The sequence below is a fragment of the Silene latifolia genome, chromosome X (assembly GCF_048544455.1).
Source record: "Silene latifolia isolate original U9 population chromosome X, ASM4854445v1, whole genome shotgun sequence".
In the NCBI taxonomy this organism is placed as follows: domain Eukaryota; kingdom Viridiplantae; phylum Streptophyta; class Magnoliopsida; order Caryophyllales; family Caryophyllaceae; genus Silene; species Silene latifolia.
This window is the reverse complement of record NC_133537.1, coordinates 107,364,778-107,386,022: the sequence shown is the minus strand read 5'-3', so window position 1 is coordinate 107,386,022 and position 21,245 is coordinate 107,364,778. Positions and strand designations below refer to the sequence as shown.

Below are 21,245 nucleotides of genomic sequence, written 5' to 3'. Positions count from 1 at the left end.
TGAAGAGAATCTTTACGATTCCTTGCGATTTATAAGAAAAAATATGGACATGTGTAATCTTGTTTGATTCATCTTTAAGAGGAATACGAAATTTTTATATTTTTCACAATGTAAATGTTACGTTACAAATCGTGCATTGGCAAACGTGTAAAAGGAAAATGTTGTATTTGTTGTTAAACAGAGGGAGTAAAAGTTAGTGAAAATATGGCAGTCTTGCAGAATCGCCCTACGTCGGTAATCGGTACGAGGGAATGAGATGAGAGGATAGACATTATTTATTTGAGAGAGAAGGGGAAAGGACAAAATGTATACTCGTGTTTTAATTTCTCAAGCTATGCCTTCAACTTTTGATTTTAATGAAAGTAAAAGGGAAAAATATGCACTTATATCTAGAATTCATAAGAAAAAAGTTTGAATGCACAATTTTGTTCATATATTTTGAAAGATTTTGCAAAAATTGATATTATGAAACAGGGTATTTTACTAAATTTGCTCTCTAGTTTCTATTACATTAGGTAATAGGATCCTCCCTCCCCATTTCCTTTCCTAAAAGAAAGGGAGAGGAACCTTTCTTCTCTCAAGCAATTATTTAAATAAACACTAAAACTTAGGAGAGACGGTCTTTCACTGAGTTATTGAGAGACCAATCTTTCGTACCCTTTTATTTGTATTTCGTACCCTTTTTTTTACCATGAAATTAGATCCGTTAGATCTTTGCAGAATTCGGATCTCGTCATAAACTAGCGTGCTTGTAACTGGGCCTCATAATTAGTGTGTGCATGATACCTACAGACTACAGCAACCCATAACTCTTCAATTGATGTTATCTAGTTCAAACTAGGTTACACGACTAAATTACAGCTCCAGTACAAAGAATCGATTATCCCCAATCAAACCTCTCAAACGAAAAATTAATGTACACACACAAGACGACAACCTCGTAACTGCTAAGCTTCCCCCAGCCCAAAACAACAAAAAAACACTATTCAAGCACAACCCACAAGGGAGGTAATCGATACACTTTCCACTCAGAGTAAAAGTGTTGAGAAAATGAAGATGTTGCTACATTGTTTCCGCATACCCGATGGTAAATATACACACAAACTACTCATAACTACACTAACATACTCCATAATATATAACCACCAAACGTACTACTATCCCCTGAAGTCAGACAGTAAAGCCAGTACCTCAGGATCATTGAAGCTTACTTCTTTTGCAATATCAAGCGCATTCTTGCCTTCACGGTTCATGGCTAATGGATCCGCTCCCCTGAGGTTAGTATCAATAAATTATCAGCAAGACTTATTTATTGCTGTAGTTACAGGCCCGGGTAAATTCACTCAACCACCACAATATTATCGGAGTGCCTCAAGGCCTCTCCCGCTTGAGCCAAAGAATTCCCCTCACACGAAAAATAAAATAAAATGATACCCTATTTTTTGCTAGAAATTTTGCTTTGGCTAGTGGTAAAGTGTCTCAAATAACAAATTGCCTCTTGGCAAAGGCTCAGCTACAGGCATAGAAATCTTCACAAATTCTCAAATGAGATGGTCCTTGCAATTACTCAAATGAGATGGTTATTATTATCATGAGATTGACCCATATAAAAACTAAATGAGGTGGTTATTATCTTAAATTCTTAATCAGTGGGTAATGGGTAATGGGTAATGGGTAATGGGTAATGGGTAACGGGTAGTGTTTATATTATTAGACAAGTTGGTCTTACATTATATCAATATGAGACCCTCTTTCAAGAAACTAATCCCTTGATTCCCTGACATCGACTTGATAAAGAATTTAAAAGTACCTAGAGAGAAAGCTCACCAAGGTAGGTGACAGCAAAAAAGTAAATTTTAACATCAACAAGAACTAAAAATTGAAGATCACCTGGTGAGAAGCAATCTTGCTGCTATTGGTTTTCCTTTGAGAATACATCGATGAAGTGGTGAGTGACCTCTGGAATCGGACGCATTAACATTTGCACCATATTGCAGAAGCAGCTCCAACATGCCTATGTCAGCAAACTCACAGGCAAGGTGGAGCAAGTGGCAACCTTCTAGATCTTCCATGCTTGGGATTTCATTTTCAGCAGACAAATTAGAGCTCTCCGAGGATTTGGAAGACAAATCTCCAGTCCATTCATTGGTATTTTGGCCATGGCTTGTCTGCTCTGGTAACAGCATTACTTTGGCAAGAGTTACAGAAGAGTTTGAGGATGAAATCTCATATATGGCATTAACATCTGCTTCAAAGTTAACAATGCACCGATACACTGCTTTCTTATCATTTGTACGGACACCTTCCCATATTTGTTGTGACAATGACCGTAGATGTTGCGTGTCTTTTGGCTTCCGAACAAAAAGCTTTTCTGCATACTGTTTGATCAATAAGACATACAGTTACTAAATACTAAGCAATAAAGTATCACAGCTTTATCCAAAATGAGTAAAGCGTACAGAAAGAAAAATAATCAAATTTTCGCAAGTATTTCTACTTGAGATCTATAAGTCCTTAATAAGATCAAAATATTACGAGTAACATTTTATAAAATTGAACGAGCATAAGAAATTTAATGTGATTTTAATAGTTGTTTTAATATACTTGTGAATCACTAATATGATATGAAATATCAATTCTGTATATAAATTTAAATATGAGTTAATAATAAAATAATTACTAATGGCTCCCGCAAATTGCGGGGTAAGGGGGGTCGGATGTACGCAACCTTACCCTTGTGTTAGCAAGTAGCAACACAAAGCGGCTGTTTCCGAATGACCCATGATGAAAATTGCGTCGAGAACTACATCGAAGGACCACTACTTCACAAGAAAAAGAAGCGCATCCACTTTAGTGAGCCATTTTGCTTTATTCCAACATAATCCAGAACCAAAGAGTAATGAATCTTTTGCTCCATTGGAAATATGGAATCATAAGATATAATACAATAGTAAAAAAAAAAAATTTATGGAAAATGGTAAATAAAAAGGTGTAAGAAAATGTTTTTAACCTATAATATGACCTTGATCCAACTTAAACATGTATTGACCATTAGACCCGAGTCACCCAATCCGACCCCAACCAGTTTGACAGGTCTACAACTAAGGTATAGAGTACCTGCTCCTAATATGCACAATAGTACAATTGCTCTGTATCAGTAATTCATGGAGAACCGACAATTTTTCTGTAACACACTCAAATAAGACTATTGTTGTATGGTGGCTACAACGGCACCAACCCATATTATGCACCTCATTTAATGATGTCAATAATAATTATGTTGAAATCATAATTCATACAACATACTTACTTACACACACCTTCTTTAACGATTGTGTAATAGAAACAGGAAAAGAAATGTTAAAAGAGTGCACCTTTGCATGGATGAACTTTTCCTTTATGGCTATTGAATCAGCAGCACTAGGTTTGCTAATAAAAATCTGGTGGGACTTATCAGCCTTCAATGAGCTTAACAGTCAAACAAGAAGACACCCCAATCAGTACGAATATAATAAAATAAATACATCCTAAACTTGGTACAACCCAGGGAAATATTTACCTTGAAGGTGGAAGATCAACATGAAAAGCACCTTTTGACCGCAACAACTCTTCCCATATCGAATTCGCATAAGCATTGCCCAGAGATTGAAACAATGAGATAACAGAGGGCTCCCACACTTTAACATCAAGTGTCAGTGATCTAACCTACAGATTTATAAGCCACTGTCAGTTTACAAAGGGTAAAAAAAGGGTGAGACTTGAGAGTTTAGCTGCCTCTTGGGTCTGTGTGTGTTACCACGTGTTACCACACAAACTAACCATAAAAGCAAAATATAGGCATTTTATTCAAAAGCAAATCTGCATGATAAGAGGATATGTTTACAAATTTTTCAAGGCTCATACCATGTCAACTAACTAGAAGTCGAAATAAAAATATTAAAAGCAAATAATTAAATCAAATCTTGTGAAAATTAGGAAAATCTCTGAAAGAAAAAATAGTTTGAATTTTCTGTACTCAAATGGATTCACGTCTTAGACCTTAAATAGAAGATAATGAACCTATGTAGTTCCCAATTTGTTACGCATTAGTTCCTAGGGTTTATGCATGAGTATGTTCTAGGCAAGTCTTTGATTCATGCACCTAAACGATACATTTTATTTAATAACGCTCTAGAAATACTCGTTCTTAGAGAAGGCAAGGCCTAGCTTAGCTTCTGAGCTCGGCCTGAACATCACACCAATATGTGTATTACCCTTTAAATATCTCAATGCTGTATTTGTCATCGCCATGTAATAGTGCTTGGTTCAAGCACTAACGTAGAAAAGCTAAGTTTGTGGTATACATATTCCTTAATAAGCAACCTTAGAAGACTTGACAATTCTAAAAATCACTGGAGATTTTTGTTTTTGACCAATAGCATTCTCATCAGAAGGTGTGTGAATTTGACTCAGAGGCTCAACTTGAGGAGAAGGTAATTGGCTCAATGCAACCTCATCTAAAGCTACTCATACTCACAGCAATGAATTGAGTTCTAGAAGCGTGATGTACATCCTCTAAACCCTTTCTTAACACAATTCCATGAAGCATATTCATCTAACTTGAAGGGGAGCTGAAATTCTTTCCAACATTTATATTGTACGCTCAATAGCTGCAGCCTAGAAAAATCCCCCTTATTTTGATACATTTTACTTGGCTTTCTTTTGAGAGGGAACATGCACATAACATACCAACCAAAAATTTAGAGGTGCTTACCTTACGGTTTGTGTTTAGGAATGAGTTTGAGTTCGAGTTCGCAAAATGCTACCTACCTTCACGTGTAGAAATGTAAACAGCTTTGGCAGCCTAATTCCCAAACGAGCTCTGTTCCAGTGCCGACAATTCTATTCGAAGTTCAGTCGACTGAAACAGAACGATGCAACCTTGGCTTTGAATCAACTCCAAAACCCTGATACGAAGTCTATCCTGATTAGCATTCTAGTTGAATTTGCTTCTGTTCGCCAACTATGGACTCCAGTCTCTTTTCACTTGTTTTGCATATTTTCAAATCTAGTCTTCATCAATCACACTAAAGCAGAGTACTCAACTATGGAACCTTTCGCCAAGAATTTAGGCAATTATTTCTGCCATGAACATAAGAATCCAGGTTCTGCTTCTGCTCCTGCAAATAGCTTGTATATGTTTGCTTTTTGCACAAATTTTTAGGAGAGGCCAAAACAGGTGGGATAGAGAGATAAGATTACATTTATACCCCTCAAACTACGTTATCCCCAACCACTAAAACGCTGTCCCCATCTTGTCACCTTTACCTTAAACCACCCTGTCCACAAAGGCTTAAAAATCCTTGCAGATGTGAGACACTTCACACTTTATCTCATTAGAACATATGCATCACACTGTAAACAAGATAAAATACTCATTTCACATGTAGATAAACATTAGTATACACCAGTTTCTTTGCTTGGTTTCTCTTCTCCATAAGCTGACAATTGGATATAAATCGGAACCCCCGAAATTAAGTCACAAATAGAGTTGAATCCTTGCTGACCCATCATGCAAAAAGCCACCATTCATTTATGTTAGTAATGGAGCACTACTTGTTTCCCGTTATGATTAAAAAAAAATTAAAGGCACCACGGGCTATAAATTAAACGCCGTATTGTTTCAATAGCAATGATCTCTCTTTATTCTTACCACACTACAGGCTATAAATTAAACGCCGAGTCTGAGGAACCAAACCACAAAAGAGGTTCCATCTCATCCCTATTTACCAAATTGTAGGAGATTAAGTAACAAATGTGGCAATAAAGCGATAAGACTCCCATCGGTATCCGGTTCATAAACAACTGGAGTCGGTGTTGCTTGAAATTACTCTGAAGGATTTGTACTATTGCACATTTTTTTTGGTGAATTACTATTGTGCATATTAAGAAAGAGAGAATAACTATCTACCTTCTCCTTTCTACCTTCTCCTCTCACAACCGGTTAAAATATCATATATTTTGCTTCATCCAACTTCCTTCCGACCCCACACGATATATACTAGTTTAATCGATTGTGAGAGGAGAAAGGGAGAAGGTTGAAAGGAGAAGGTGGATAGACATCCTCTAAGAAAGATTCTTCATGCTTTCATCCACTTTAACCTCCCAAGATTTGTTAGCATTGGTTAGGATGGAGAGACTTGAGGGAGGGAGAAAGGCGAAAGGAGGGAAGGATCTATTTTTCTTCCTACAAGCCACATTTGAATCCCATCAAATATAATGAAAGGCTTAAAAGGAAAACATGGGGACTCCCTCCACCCTCCCTTTCTCTACACACTTCATCTACCTTGACACCCATTCCCTACTACCTTTGATACATACAAGGTCTGGGGTTTTCTTCAATTTACCAAACCTTATAACTCACTTTACATATTCCCTCTCTAGAAGATGATCTAAGCCTCGGTTGTAGCAGCTTTGATAATTTTCCAAGAGAATGAAATAGCAACATATATGTTCTTAGGTAAGAGGTATTATTAATAAAGGAACACCTTATCTATATATATGGGAGTGATAAATAACCTATACATCTCTAGTTTCATAACCCTTTGGGTTTTCAGGAATACCCCACCACCTCCTTTGTTGGTTCAAAACTTGTTTTCCTGATTTCCTTTAGATCATTACTCGCAGTTTTCTCCTGCTACGTGACAGGGATAAAAATTAGATTTGAAGTCATAGCTCCACGGATTCTGGTGGATAAATTGGTTTCTGAATAATTTATTTACAACGAGTTCATCTCCGCAACCTTACATAGAATCACGATTCACAAACCTCTCATTCACAGGATCATGTATCTATTCCTAAGAATCACACATGAGGGCGCTCTAGATTTAATCTAGATGATTCACACCCTAGATGTACTCTGTATATAGATGACCATGAACTGCTGGTCCTAGAATTCATGTAAAAATCCGTAGGACTCGTCCATGAGTATATTCTTGACTAGTCAACATGATTAAGAACCTACAGCTGGAAACTTGACCCGACCTGAAAACGTAGAAACCCGAAACTGAACTGACCCGACTCGTTTGGGACCGAAACCTGATACAACCCTGTGATAGTGATCCGATTATCCGAACCCAAACCTATACGGATCCGATAAGATTGATGACCCCGACAAGGTGACAAGTATTAAGCCTAATATTGATCCAAATGAAAACGATTTAGTGTTTAGCTTGATACGCTTGACTTAATAATAAAGTAACCAAACCTAATAATGCCCGAAAACTAAAATTATAGGTAAAAGAATGAAGTAATGCGATAAAAAAAAGTTGACGATAACCACACCTGATAATGACCCAATCCGAGCCCGACCCGACACATCAATTGACCCGAAAGGGTATGTTCACCTGCTATGACCTGAACCCGATATAACCCAACTTATTTCTAGAAAAGGAGAAAATATGAAATTTATTTTCCAGTAAAAGCTTCTAGCCTCTTAAGAGCATATAGAATAATCAAAATTAAGAGCACATGGCTTGCTCTCCATTTACACTCACTCGCTTTCGGGCCAGTATTATGAAGTTATTTAGGCTCAGTTATTATGAAAGTTGAAAAAAAAAAAAACGGATCGGACAGTTCAGATTCTGGTCACTTTCGGGTCCGTTAATTATGAAGTTATTTAGGAATAATGAAAAGTGTGCAACAATAAACATTTGGGTGGGTTATGGATCAACCTCGGGTCCTCAGATCGGGTATCGGGGCGGGTTACTCGGATCGGGTCATTCGAGCTGTGTCAATTTTGTCAGGTCTAATTATGACCCAATCTTGACAGCAAGCTCTTCAAGTACCCTTGAGTGCTCTTGGGGGAGAGCATAAGGAGAGCTACAGCTACTGTAAACTCTTATTACTTTTTCAATGGAGCGCTACTGTATGTTTCCTTCTCAATGAAGAAGCTACTGTAAGAATCTTTTTCATTGAAGAGCCTCTATTGTGGGCAAAAAAACATTCTATTTTGCTCTTCAACAATTGAGACTACCTTAGAGAGCACTTAGTGAACACCTTGTAGAGGACCTATTGATTTACACGCTCTTGGGGCAAAATATCAAAAGTATTTAGAAGAACTGGAAGTTCCTAGCAGTCTTTAACAAGTTCCTATTTTGAGATGGTGCAACTAAAGGGAATAAAAAAATCAATTCTCCACTATGTATAGCTACTTAACCTGCGACAGATCTAAATTCCCAAACAAATATAGCCATGGCCAAAAAAACTGACTGACAAACTAGCACAACGATACAAAATCAAACAGCGATCACAACAAAGTAAATAGATAGAACACAATATACCAGGGAAGCACGGAGCTAACCTTTGATATGTGGACACCAAGGTTACGATGAACACCTGAACATTCAATGCAGACTAAGACCCCAAGATTTAAGGATGCCCAGTCGGGCTCAGGAGCTCCACAATCAGCACACTTATCATTCCCACTCACCCGTCGCAGCACATCCATCGTTTTTTCCGCCTTACAGTAAGAACGTTGTTGTAGTGAACTTCTCAATGGCCTATCAGGATACATTGATGTGAGGCACCTTTCAGAAGTGCTTTCTTCATTTACATTATGGTCAAAATCGGAACTTTCAACAGAACTACTCTCACTGGCTGATCGATGAAGACATCCCATGGGAGTAGACATACACTGATCATAAATGGCTATCAAAATTAGCATTATACATCAAGGAAGAAACACAACCGCTCAAGAATTTCATGCAATGCTTACCCTTTCAGGGGTTTGAGAACTAAGTAAGGAAGCAATGACGCCTGTTATTTTCTCAATCCAATCCATTTGGTCCAAAGCACTTTCTGCCTGTACCAGAAAGCAGATAATTTATACAAACGAGTTAGTCCTATGGCTTTTAATTAACCATTAACTTGGGCGTATTGCAAAAAATCTCTTGCTAAACAAAGTTGAAATCAAATATTAACTGGCCTGTAAAGTGTAATTTTTCGTTGGTGAGATGATCCGGAAGCAAAAGCGTAAATCAGACTGGTCTGCATCAACTTTAATCGTTGCAGTAAGTAGATTGACAGTATGATGAGCAACTGATTTTTCATCATGCATGCCACCATGGTAATGTGAAGAGAGCCAACGACTTAGCAATCCAGATCCAAGTTCCGAACCATTCCTCTGACCTGAATTACGAGGTCCAGAGCTCTGTATAACAGATCCATCAAAATAATTAGTACAAGGAAATAGAACTCATACAAGTGCCTAAGAATATAAATAGGGGAAAAAGCACTTGTTTAAAAACAATTTCACCAGAAATAAGGACTTGCATGTGGACCTGTCATTAATCGACCTGATTTTTTGCTGTCTTAAAGCCAGATGTTCAACTACTAACCCCAGATAAGCAAAGAAACCAGCACCAAAACAGGTAATGGTTAGAGCCAGCCTGTTCGGTCATTTCAGAACTTACATTTCCAGAACAAGTACAGTAGTAAATTGATTAAAGTGTCCCAGACTCAATTCTCACATAAAATCTGTAGTCACTTCTCAATATCCACAAACACCGTATAGGAACACTTAACTTTCAAACAACAAACAAACAGCAACAGTAAACAATAGTCTCAAAACCATTTAGGCATGCGTCCAACGATGTGGAAAAATAAAAGAAACTTTTAAGGGGATGACAAAACAAAAAGTAAATGAAATAAAATAAAGATAAACGAAAAACTCCCTCCTATTCACTCTTTCCTTCCCCTTTCCTTTTCGCACAAGAAATAAGAAAGTGAATTTGGAGCACCCAAAGCTTCCCGAAAAAGGAAATAGGGAAGAAAAGATGTATCAAGCCAAAACGAAAATAGGGAAGAAAAGACTGCATAGGAGGGAGTATGTTGTAAGATAAAAACAAAGTAAGAAAATGTGAAAGACCAAATTCAAGTGGCAAAAAGGTTTGTAAAACAATCAAAAATAGAACACGTCAAAAACTTAATTTTCGTATATATTTATTACGTAAAACTATTGAAATCAATTCGTTAAAAGGCGTTGAACGATCCATATTTTGACCCTAACCGAACTTGTATACAACTTGAATCCGAAGAACACTCGGGTCGCATTCAATCCGAAATTAAGTGCGTCTGTCCAACAGCGTGACATGTGTACTAGCATGCCTTAAAGTAAACTAATTGCCCTTTAAAGTGAATAGTACTTACGGAAGGTTTGCTGATGTCCTTTCTGTAGTAGTAAAGCATTCCTCTACTGTCGAGGACAAAAAACCTCCTTTTCCAGTCACCTCTCAAGTTAGATGAACGTTTCGACAGGTAACCCTGTCGTATGGTTTGAACCTAAATAGTAGAAGTTGAATAACTTTTGAGAAACAAACAAAACAGAAAATGGAGAAAAAAAATCCAACAAAGTCAAAAACATGAAGGCGGCAATAAAAAAGACAGTAAATAGGAAACCAAAAATTGCAAGGAGACGGAACTGAACCTTTCCCTTCGCAGCAGATTGCATAACTGCATCAATAGTTTTATGAGAACTTCTACCAATTGCTTGCATACCATCACCATTAGGGGAGTCATTAGATCCATTAGAACACCACCTACTTTCACGGTCAATCTGTCTTTTATACTCCTGCATCCTCTCGTTAAGAGCTGCTTGCTCATAATTAGACCTTTCTCTTGATTGCTGAGCATAAGTCAAGACCTACAGCAATTGCTTACAGTCAGGTGAGGATAACATGTGTATGCATGCAGTCAGTAGAACAACTGACTTTAGCGAAAGAGTCTGAAACACCATATCCCAATTACGAGATTCTAGGTTAAATCAATGTTCAAGTCACTTCAAACTTTCAAAGTTCAAGTCACTGAGTATGAGATTAGTAATACGTAGGTAACTCAATATCCAAGGTGCCCCAATCTACCCATTCAGCCTCCCAGACAAGAAAGTACTATATAGTCCAGAACCAATGTTCCCGCCTCCCAAATAAAGAGGTTACAACTTCCATAACTAAACTGGTAACTTTTTTTATTGTTGAATGTAAAAGGAATGATCAAGGGCCAATATTCTCTTTCCCCCACCCCGTAAAAAAACGAGGAAAAGACAAAGGAAGAAAAGGTTGCGATTTATCACTAGTAATTACCCTATAAAGCATCTCCTAAACAAGGCAGCAATCGAAGTCCTGCAATCAACAAGGTTTTCTCACACAAACCAAACTGAAAGCAGTGACGCAATGGAGAATGCTGGGAGGAGACAAGATGGCTACGATTTACCAGTGGTTACCCAACAAAGCAATCTGAAAGCAGTGACACATGGTAAAGGGGAATGCTGAGAAGAGATAAGCATCCCCAAAAATGTTGAGGCTTTGACAACAAAGACAAGGTTCTGAAACTTCCCCTTCGTTTAGGTGGAGGGATTTGAAGGGAAAGGGACAGGAACAGTTTTTTTGTTTGAAGAGTAAGTTGGATTGGAGTGAAATGGGAGAGGGAGATGAGGGGATCCATTTCCAAGCCTACCATCCAAATTAATCTTCATAACATAGTGAAGATCTTGAAACTTGAAAGAGAACACCATAGTCCATTGTCTCTCTCCCTCCCTTTCCCTCTAACTATTGTATCCAAACAAACTTTCACGAATTGCGCAAAGTTCTTATTTTTAGGCGAAGTGAGCAGTTGATAAGATATCACACGGAAAAAAAAGTCACCCTCTAAAAAAATATAGTTATTAGTGGCATCTTCAACTTCAGAGAACTTTGAAGAAAATTACATCTATGTTTCTACACAACATCAAAGATGCAATTTCAGAAGAGGGTCAAACCTGATTTATATAAGGTTCCATCTGATGCAAGAGCTCATACCCCTACAAGGTGTACATTCACAGTAAGTGAAACAAACAACCAGTTCTAACGAAAACCTTTACAGCTAAAAATGGTGGGTAGTCGGATGGAGGGGTTTAAAAATTAAAAGGAAGCTATAAGTCCAAGAACCTGCTTGAAATATCGAAGATGTGCATCCATCGTCCCGCTAACTGCTTCCAGAAATTCAAATCTTTTTTTTGCTTCTATGTTAGAAAGAGTGGTCACCTGGTGATGGAAATGATACTCGGAAAATTTAAGATTATAAAAGCAACACTTGACAAACACATTGGTAATGCAAAGAAAAGACAAAGATGATAGTAGCACACTTCATACCAGATTAAAACGAGCTTGCTCAAATGTAGACCTTGCCTGATGGAGCTCCTATTTCCGAGAAAAATTGAAAACCAAGGTAAGATGACCAAAACTAGATGACCATACAGCATATAGTGAAAATAAGGCCACAAATAAATATCGACTGATACCTCCTCCACATGCGTAGCAACATCACTTTTTGTTCCCTTCCTCAGGGACAGGAACTTCTCACGAGCCTGGTCCAATCATATATTTTCAATCAATTTAATTCAAACTCAAGTGACCTCAAAGTAATAACCATAGTCCCTATGTAGCAAGAAGCTTCAAGTCCCAAACAATAACAACATCCATAACTTCAGAAACTACTTTAGCACTAACATGTTCCCTATCCATAAGGCTCAATGGAAATGATATGGAGCATAGGCAACAGTTCCCTAGCTTAGGTAAGAAATTTGAAGTTGTGAGAGAGTTATTACTCTTCTAGTAACTGATAGAATTAATTATGCTTGATGAACAAGACAAAGGATCGTCTTAAAAGCTTGAACTAAAAAAATCCAAGAAAGACCAGCGATATATCAGTGTTAGAGCATCACTAGTCACGTGTCAAAAGACATAGGAAGAGACTGTTAAGGTGTCTCAAATGCCTCATCCCTAATTAATTGTCCTTGAAGATGTAAATGGTAAGTGATGGAAACCGAGCCTGGTAAAAAAATGATGTACCATTTATGTGATCAGGGGAAATAATCACATGAGAGAGGTTTGTGTACCTGTAAATATATCTCACTATCGGGATTGTCTAGCTATACCAATCTACCAAAGTGAAAGACAAACACAAATATTATACTGAACTTGGAACATGGGCATGTATCAAACACCATATGATAATATTGAAACTTAGAACTGTACAATTTAACTATTCCTCTTTTTACACGATTATTTGTCATTTCTATTATCACCCCTTTCCCCCCAAAAGAAGACACTGTTTGATGATTACCCTGATTTCAAACATTTAGAAGACATGATATGAACCATCAACAAATTTCAATCCTATGATTTATTCATAAAATGTTTGAGAAAAACCTGATCATATGCAAGACATGCCTTGTCAAAACGTTTACGTGCTTCCTGCAGTAAAACAAAAATTTTAATAACAAAACAAAGAAATGTAGGATTAATAACAACGATTACTCTCTGCTACAAATTCAATGACTGGAAGCACTAAAATCATGATTCATAATTAAGTGATAGCCGCAAAAAAAAAAAAGTGAGTAACACAGAACCTTTTATCCATGACAGTGTGTAATTACTTCAAAAATCAATCTAATGCACTATCTGAAAATCTCCAATTTCAACACTAAACTACGGATTTGTTTATGCAAGAAAGCCAGGCATATAATTGTATGAAATGTGTAAACAGCATACCTTCACATCATGCAAATCAATGTTGACAAACTGCAACAACCTATCATTCAGTATGTGCTCAACCTGGAAAGCCAAGGATCTCAAGCAAATCAGTGCAAAAGCTATAAATGCCAAAAAGGTATAGCGGAAGCTGGCTCTACCAAGGCTTGATGGTATCCTTTACAAACCACCTTCAAGGATCACTGAGAGAAACTACGAAAAATTTACTAAGGAGCACCACACAAACTCGATAGTTCTCGTATACAAACAGTTTGAAAAATTGAAGATTTGTAGACTTAAAAGTACAGAACCTGACTTCCAATCTGCAATGGAAGATAAGCGTCAGGCCTAAACAACACCGTTGGTCAAGAAGTAGCAAAAAGGACAACAAGATAAAACGATTTTCTGTTGGCAGACTGTAGAAGATAGACAATGGAACTCTGAACAGAAAGTATTTCTCGCAAGTCGCAACACCATGTAGTTCCACTCCTACATTTAAATTTTCTCGGACAACTAGTACTCTAGTAGTGTCTGAAAATATGATTGATAAATTACTAGAATTCCATTTGGACATTAACGTCCAATCCCAAAATGTGTCTAGTGTCTAGACATGAACAGCGATCAGCAATAATAAAGAGGATAACGACATGGAACAGGTAAACAGGTTTTGATAGGCAGAGTGGCAGACAGAAAGGTAAACAAATAAATGGAAAAAAGAAAGAAAGAAAACTTGCGAAGCACAACCAGAGGTTTCATAGGAACCATAGCAACAGTCAAGGCCCAGCATTACTACAGGTCAACTACAGTAAGAAAGGTACAACTTTGACGAGCGATGTCTACCTGAGATCGAAGTACTTCCTTGTAGGTTCCAATCTCTCTTAACGCAATGGTAAATTTTGTCATGACAGGACCTGAATACAATTATGTTCCCATCAATACTATAAAGAAAACGGGTCAAAATTCACTCAGACACAATACAAGTGAGGTATTACTAGCAAAATTAAAACAAGAGAAAGAACAGGCAACATAAATTCGAACATCAGCAAGAGCCTCGATGTGACCAGTAAACAAATGCACTAGTCCACAACACGACATGAGAAATTCATAAATACTCCAAAAGAAACATATGAAACACCTTTCGCGTACCTCCAAAAGCAACACTTATCGGGTCATTATGCCCTCCCCCAAATGCTTCTAAAGCACTTGCAAATGCTATATCACCATCATATGCCTCGCCAAGCCCTTCACTGAAAAGGTGTAATCGGAACGGAAGGTTAAGTAAACAAGATCCACTGTCATTGTTAAAACTGGAAATGGAAGACCGTGAAAAGGGAGAAAGGGACTCTGGGTCCCTGCCACCAGTAGTCATAATGAAGACAACGACAATCTAACGTCAAGCAATAAATTGAAGGAGTTCAGCTAACAAAAAATAATCAAAGATCATTTCAACCAAATTGTGAGCTCAAATCATATATTACTGATAGATGGTGAAAATAAGTATTGACAAGCTTACATGAGTCGAATGCTCACTATAAGGTAGAACAGATGAATTCTTGGTACTTAATCCCTCTTTCACAAAACGAAAATAAATAGCATATAAGCATCTCCAATAACCAATGGTACAATTTTAGACTGAGAGCTGTTCACATCATGGTGAACATGAACTTGATAGACTGATTCAGATATAGCACTTCCAATACCCATTGATTAATCATCTTCGTTGTAGTAGTATATACAAAGTGGTCAAGGCAACAACTCAACAATGACATAAAAAAAATTTGGATATCAGCATTTCCTTATTACAAGGTCCTCACTCAATTTCCTTGCATAGCTTCTGGCCTACAGACTTCCTAGCATAAGAAGAAAAAACACATATTCCTTAAACTTATTTGCTAAATCCCGCACACAATTTTATTATATCCTACACATTGTCTCTTTTTTTTCCATCACTATCCTTAATCATAAAAAAAATTAACTTAAAAAAAAATATTTAAAACAAACCCAATCCCTCCTCCTCACCATCCCTGACCACCCACCCCAGCCCCTGACCACCCATCCCCAGCACCGACCACCCATCCCTCAGCACCGACGACCAGACCTGCAGTCAACCACCCTACCTACCACCCTACCTGCGGCGACGACCAACCCCGCGTGCGACGCATCCTTCCCCATCTCCCTTTCCCCAACACCGACGACCAACCCAACGCCATCGACGAACCCTGCCGTCGTCCGTCCTGCGGCGTCGAATACCCCGTGTGTGACCCATCCTTCCCCTAACTCCTCTCCGTCGTAGGTCAGTTTATAGGGTGGCTGATGGGGCGGCAGGTAGGGCTTCTATGGAAGTTTTTTTTGGGGATTTCTAGGGTTTTTTATTAATAATTAGTCCTTTCTTTGTGTTAGAAATGAGAGGGGTAAAGTCGAAACAAGGAGGAGGATTTATCATTTTCGGTGTTGGATTTAGCATGTCCCTTCTTGAATACCCCTTGATTGATTAGCTTGAGTTAAGAGCTTAAGATCTCATGGACGCTACATATTTCTTCCAAGTATCGTAGACATCTAAAAATATGTGTAGTAAGGACAAAATGCATGCTGGTAAGCTGAGTTGCGGGCTTGAAAAATAAGTAGGTACATTCAAAATTTTGGCCCTCATTAAAATGGGTAATCCAACGAAGAATTTCAGACATACGTGTATTTTCGACTTCCCTTGTAAAACTTCTGGCATCTCTCCCTTAATGATTCAGCACTTTCCTCCAAGCCCTGAAGCTGCATCACAAAATAAAGGTATTAACATAGTCAAAATAGATGTAAAAGAATCTCCAGCTATTAACACTAACAAGTTCATGGACCGCAGCAAACTAGAAGCATGCTTATATTCCATGAATATAAGAGATGAGTAAGAGGACCAGTTGGGGTGGGGGAGAGAGCAGTGATAGACTATAACTCAATAGGCAGGCACGCAGCAGACTGGTGCATGGGGTGCCAAGATAGCCCATTACAACAGTATGTAGAGGTTCAAACATTAAAAATGTAATCCACAAGCAATTGTTTGTCTGGACACTTAACATGCAGCCTTGAAGGGAGAAGAAAGAAGAAAGAAGAAAGAAGAATATGCAAGGGAGGAGAAATTCAGAGTTCAGACGGCCATGGAAGACCCAGGAGGGAATCAGTGGTGGTCTATGTTACTTGAACTTGGGTACTAGTGTCATACACGGATACGTATCAAAGTGTTGTACTTGTCCTAACTCAAATTTTGAGACATGATGACTATATTCGAAATGAGGGGCCAAGTCTTCAAGATAGATTTTTATTTGAAAGTTTGAACTACTAACTACGAGTGATATCTATGAGTGATATAGAGAGATATTGAGGCACAACTATTAAAATCAAAAGAAGTATACTAAAGGTTTCATAAACTAATCTTTTCCTCTACTTTTGTTGTGTGAACCTCCAGTTATGTCCCTGCTACAAAAGGTGTTAAATTAGTAAGGTCGTAACGGTCGAGTACTGATTTCGCACCTATATCCTCAAGTGTCGGGTTGGAAAAGTGAAGAGTCAAAACTAAGGCAAATAACATAGTGGAGATGAGAATAGGAAAAGGAAGAATAAAAAGGGAAGGGGTTCAAAGCATCATGAGGAAAGTTATTTCCACACAGTAGGAGGTTGGGGCAGTGCATCGTCAACGAAGGCATTTGTTGGCCTTAGTCATATTTTAGTGAGGCCTCTTAAAAAACAGACTTGATTCTTGAGGGATAATCATTAACCCTGAACGTCAAGGGTCTTAACCAATACTTTGTCTCCAGCAGCACAACTCGCCCAATTTAAATTCATAAAACATAGGACAAAGCCAATGGATCTTCATCTCATACCATGTGAAATTCCACATAAAACAGGTCAAGGTCACAGCCATAATGAAGAAAGAGAGTGCATTTCATAAATCCAAAGGATGTTCATCCTAAAACCAACGGAAAATGAGCGGAGTAACTCCCTACTTTTATTCATAAAATGGTCAATACTCTCGTCTATTACCAAACATGTGAGTAAACATATCCTAATTGAAGCCTCTTCAACATGCTGCCATATACGTAAAGGACTAAGCTAGAGGTAGATCATCTATCAAAAAGTTTCTAAAGATGTATCCACCATAAACCGCAGCGACCTACATTATTTTCTAAATCTAGACCCTCATATATATGGTCATAAGAAACAAAAAAAAATCCCCCCGCACTCACAAAACCTTCTATTTATTTAATTTGCAGAGGAACCAACATAAGCAAGCACACTGGTATTAACTGAGAGGCAAACATGTTTAGTTCAAAAACATTAGTTGCAGACGATTAAGCATTTATAATATAAGACGGTCTTATAGGTGTACGAGCATTGCTGAAAACTGCTGCACAAATTAATATAGGACGGTCTTACAGGTGCGACCAACGCATTAACCTTGCAATTAAACGACGAATACAGGACAAATTAATGTATGACCGTCTCACACAAGACTCGAGATAAAAAGAGCAGATCAGATATGTGCATTATCAAATTCAATAACTGAGAATCAACAAACCGGAAGTACGTCGCAAATTAAACAGTCAAATAAGTAAGCGAAAGAAACCTGTTGGCGGAACATAGGAGAATCATCAAGCTTTCCGAAATGCATGTTTACGACTTCGAAATCCCTAGAATTAGCTCAAAAAAAAAAACAAGTACAGCTACTAATTACACTCCATAATCAACATACGAGATCTTTGTTTGAATTCCTTGGTTACTTATCATCTCCAAATTGGAAACCCTAGAAATTGAAAACTGCAATTATACAAGTGGTGGTGTGGTGTACTGTGTACTACTCCAAGTAAGAACACAAGTGGTGAGAAAAATGATTATGCTTGGGGAAAAATGTTGGTATTTTAATGAATAGAGTTTTCAAAGGAGGTGAGAAAAAGGAAAATAAAGTGAGTGAGTGATGTTAGACAGTGAAGAAAGAAGACAATTTTATTAAAAAAAATTAACGAAGAGAGAGTAAGAGTGTTAAAAAGCAAGGAGACAGATTGAAAGAGACATCCAGACATTTTTCGCATTTTAATATTGGATTTTCGACCTTCTTTTATTCAATCAAACTTACTTTAATCCTACTTTCCTAAATCAAACTCCGACTTGTACTCCTTGTTTAATATTACGGTTTTTTATTTTCTTCACAAAAAATACATTTAATATTTTCCTATTTTAGCTTCTTATCCTATGCCTAGTGGGCATAGGATATGCCTAGTGGGCATAGGATAGAAAAACCCTTAATATTAATAGGTCTTGGTATAGACGGGTGGGGCGAACAGACGGGTAAAGACCTCTAATAAAATGGGTAGGGGGGACAACGTAGGGCACCCCCATGTGCTTCCCACTTTATGGCGAAATGGGTATTTTGTGAGGAAAAATGGTATCCGTCTATACATATAGACGGATAGTGTCCTATTGGAGGATATTTTATAGTATCGTAATATTAGGTGTATTATATGGTGTATCATATTGATTTATCTCGTATACTTTTAGTTATTTAGTTACCTAAATAATAGGAACTAATTAGGGAAGATATGCCTTAGGAGATTTGCCCTATTGTATATATGCATGGCTGTTGTACGGTTTACATTCATTGAATAATACACAAAAACTTCTCCCACTGTTTCTCTTCTTAATCGTTTTTCATGGCATCAGAGTAACATCTCGATCCTGGTGTTTTTCTCATATCAATTCAATCATGACGATTAAGGCAGATGGGAGCAAGAAAACTGACAACAAAATAGAGCAAATCCCTTCATCTTCACCGTTATTCCTACACCCATCGGATAGTCCGAATTTGATGCTAACTCAGACTATCTTCGATGGCGAGAATTATGAATTGTGGGCTGACGCAGTGAAGAATGGTCTCGACGCCAAGAACAAATTGGGGTTCGTCGAAGGAAAAGTGAAGAAACCGGTTGTCAATGAAGGAGAAGATGAGACTCTTGAAGCCGTAGCCTGGAGGCAATGCAACGCGATGGTAAAATCGTGGTTGCGAAACGTTATCAATCCAAAATTACACCCTAATGTCACGTTTTCCGGGACAGTAATGGATATTTGGAATGAATTGCAAGAACGATTCGCATCTGGAAACGCACCACGAGTGCATCAACTCAAAAGCGATTTGAATGATTGCAAGCAAGGAAAGAATCAGTCCGTGGTTGAATACTATACGCAGTTGAAATCAATTTGGGACGAATTGGCAAATTACAGCCGAGTCCCTCAATGTACTTGTGGAGCAGCAGCAGCTTTGACGAAAGAGCGCGAGGAAGAGAATGTGCACCAATTTCTTATGGGACTCGACAACGTCCTCTATGGCCATATTCGTTCGAACCTGTTGATGGAAGATGACATAACCTCTTTAAGCAGAGCTTATGCTCTCATTCTTCGAGAAGAGAGACACAGAGCAATAACGAAGTCTAAAGAGGAAGCATTGGAAATTGCAATGGCTGCAAAAACCGTCAACAATAGAGGACAAGGTCGCGGGGTTAGTGCTAGCAAAGACCAAGCAGACACGGGACCGGTCCAATGTATGCATTGTAAGAAGTACTTCCATACAGAGGAAAATTGTTGGGAAAAACATGGGTACCAGCCTAGAGGTCGAGGACGCGGACGCCGTGGAGCGCGAGGTTATGGAAGAGGAGGTCGAGGTCGTGGTGACAACTTCCAGGTCGCTAATGCTGCATCAACAAGTGAAGTGGAATCACAAAAGAATGATTTAACAGCAGATGAGATAGAACGAGTAAGAAATTTGCTGAGCACAAAGACATGAGGTAAAACGAATGCACAAGGTACGAATAAAATTTGTGTTGTTGATTGGCTACTCGATAGTGGCGCGTCGCATCACATGACTGGCCGACGCGAACTACTCGAGCAAGTATGGAGTGATAAACCTTCAACAGTTGGTCTGCCGAATGGAACCCATATAGTTGCACAGGAACATGGTCGAGTAGTACTTGGCGAAAATTTCGTTCTTAAAGACGTGTTATATGTCCCTTCTTTAAATTGTGATTTAATTTCTATACAACAATTGATTAGGGAAAATAATTGCGTTGTGACATTTTATCCCGACCATTGTGTTATACAGGACCAATCTACGAGGATGAAGATTGGACGGGGTGAGCATAAGGATGGGGTCTATTTGCTAAAGCCTGGTCGTGAACAGTTCGTGGGAAGAGCTAAAACTAGTAGTGACACACGGCTATGGCACAGGAGACTCGGGCATCCATCAAGTAGTATTTTACCTTCTTTTTCTAATTTAGTTGGGTGTGATTTATTTTGGAATTCTAGTGATGTTTGCAATCCTTGTTGTCGAGCAAAACAAACTCGGTCTGTTTTTAAGCCTAATAATAAAAGAAGTGATGATTTATTTACATTGATTCATTGTGATATTTGGGGACCTTATCATGCTAAAAGTATATCCGGGGCACACTATTTTTTGACCATCGTAGATGACCGAAGTAGGGGAGTTTGGGTTTACCTAATGAGAGACAAAGGCGAAGTAAGTCAATTAATGATAAGTTTTTGTAAAATGACGGTAACCCAGTTTGGAAAACAGGTCAAAATAGTGCAAAGCGATAATGGGACTGAATTTCTCTCGGGTACGATGAAAGAGTATTACAATGACAATGGGATTATTTTTCAGACCAGTAATGT

The 21,245-nt window shown here is 38.1% G+C and overlaps 2 protein-coding genes across 3 annotated transcripts; one reads left to right on the top strand and one right to left on the bottom strand.

Moving 5' to 3' along the window:
• Window positions 1-794: 794 nt before the first annotated feature.
• Window positions 795-18,637, bottom strand: LOC141623514 (ADP-ribosylation factor GTPase-activating protein AGD3). 2 transcript variants are annotated; one of them, XM_074439620.1, is made up of 19 exons: window positions 18,154-18,637; window positions 16,231-16,307; window positions 14,691-14,791; window positions 14,385-14,455; window positions 13,566-13,628; window positions 13,224-13,268; window positions 12,314-12,379; window positions 12,165-12,212; window positions 11,961-12,056; window positions 11,792-11,833; window positions 10,466-10,681; window positions 10,189-10,320; window positions 8,966-9,190; window positions 8,756-8,842; window positions 8,342-8,674; window positions 3,560-3,705; window positions 3,375-3,468; window positions 1,891-2,378; window positions 795-1,272 (listed from the first exon to the last, which is right to left on the bottom strand). In XM_074439620.1, exons 1-19 carry the CDS (start codon window positions 18,196-18,198, stop codon window positions 1,158-1,160), a joined length of 2,490 nt encoding a protein of 829 aa, XP_074295721.1. In that variant the 5' UTR covers window positions 18,199-18,637; the 3' UTR covers window positions 795-1,157. The 2 variants fall into 2 exon arrangements, with proteins under 2 accessions (XP_074295721.1, XP_074295719.1); XM_074439618.1 differs by having other exon boundaries at window positions 8,756-8,838; window positions 8,962-9,190; window positions 18,154-18,526.
• Window positions 18,638-19,287: 650 nt separating this feature from the next.
• On the top strand, window positions 19,288-20,361 carry LOC141618035 (uncharacterized). Its single transcript, XM_074435158.1, has one exon. It carries the CDS (start codon window positions 19,288-19,290, stop codon window positions 20,359-20,361), a length of 1,074 nt encoding a protein of 357 aa, XP_074291259.1.
• Window positions 20,362-21,245: the final 884 nt, after the last annotated feature.

Bases quoted from the DNA above. Each gene is read 5' to 3' on its own strand.
- LOC141623514 (XM_074439620.1), bottom strand. From the start codon at position 18,198: ATGCATTTCGGAAAGCTTGATGATTCTCCTATGTTCCGCCAACAG. The intron at 12,380-13,223 runs GTTTTTCTCAAA...TGATTGGACCAG, and splicing joins CATGTCTTGCATATGATCAG to GCTCGTGAGAAGTTCCTGTC. The intron at 2,379-3,374 runs GTGCACTCTTTT...TTGATCAAACAG, and splicing joins AAAAGTTCATCCATGCAAAG to TATGCAGAAAAGCTTTTTGT.
- LOC141618035 (XM_074435158.1), top strand. From the start codon at position 19,288: ATGACGATTAAGGCAGATGGGAGCAAGAAAACTGACAACAAAATAGAG.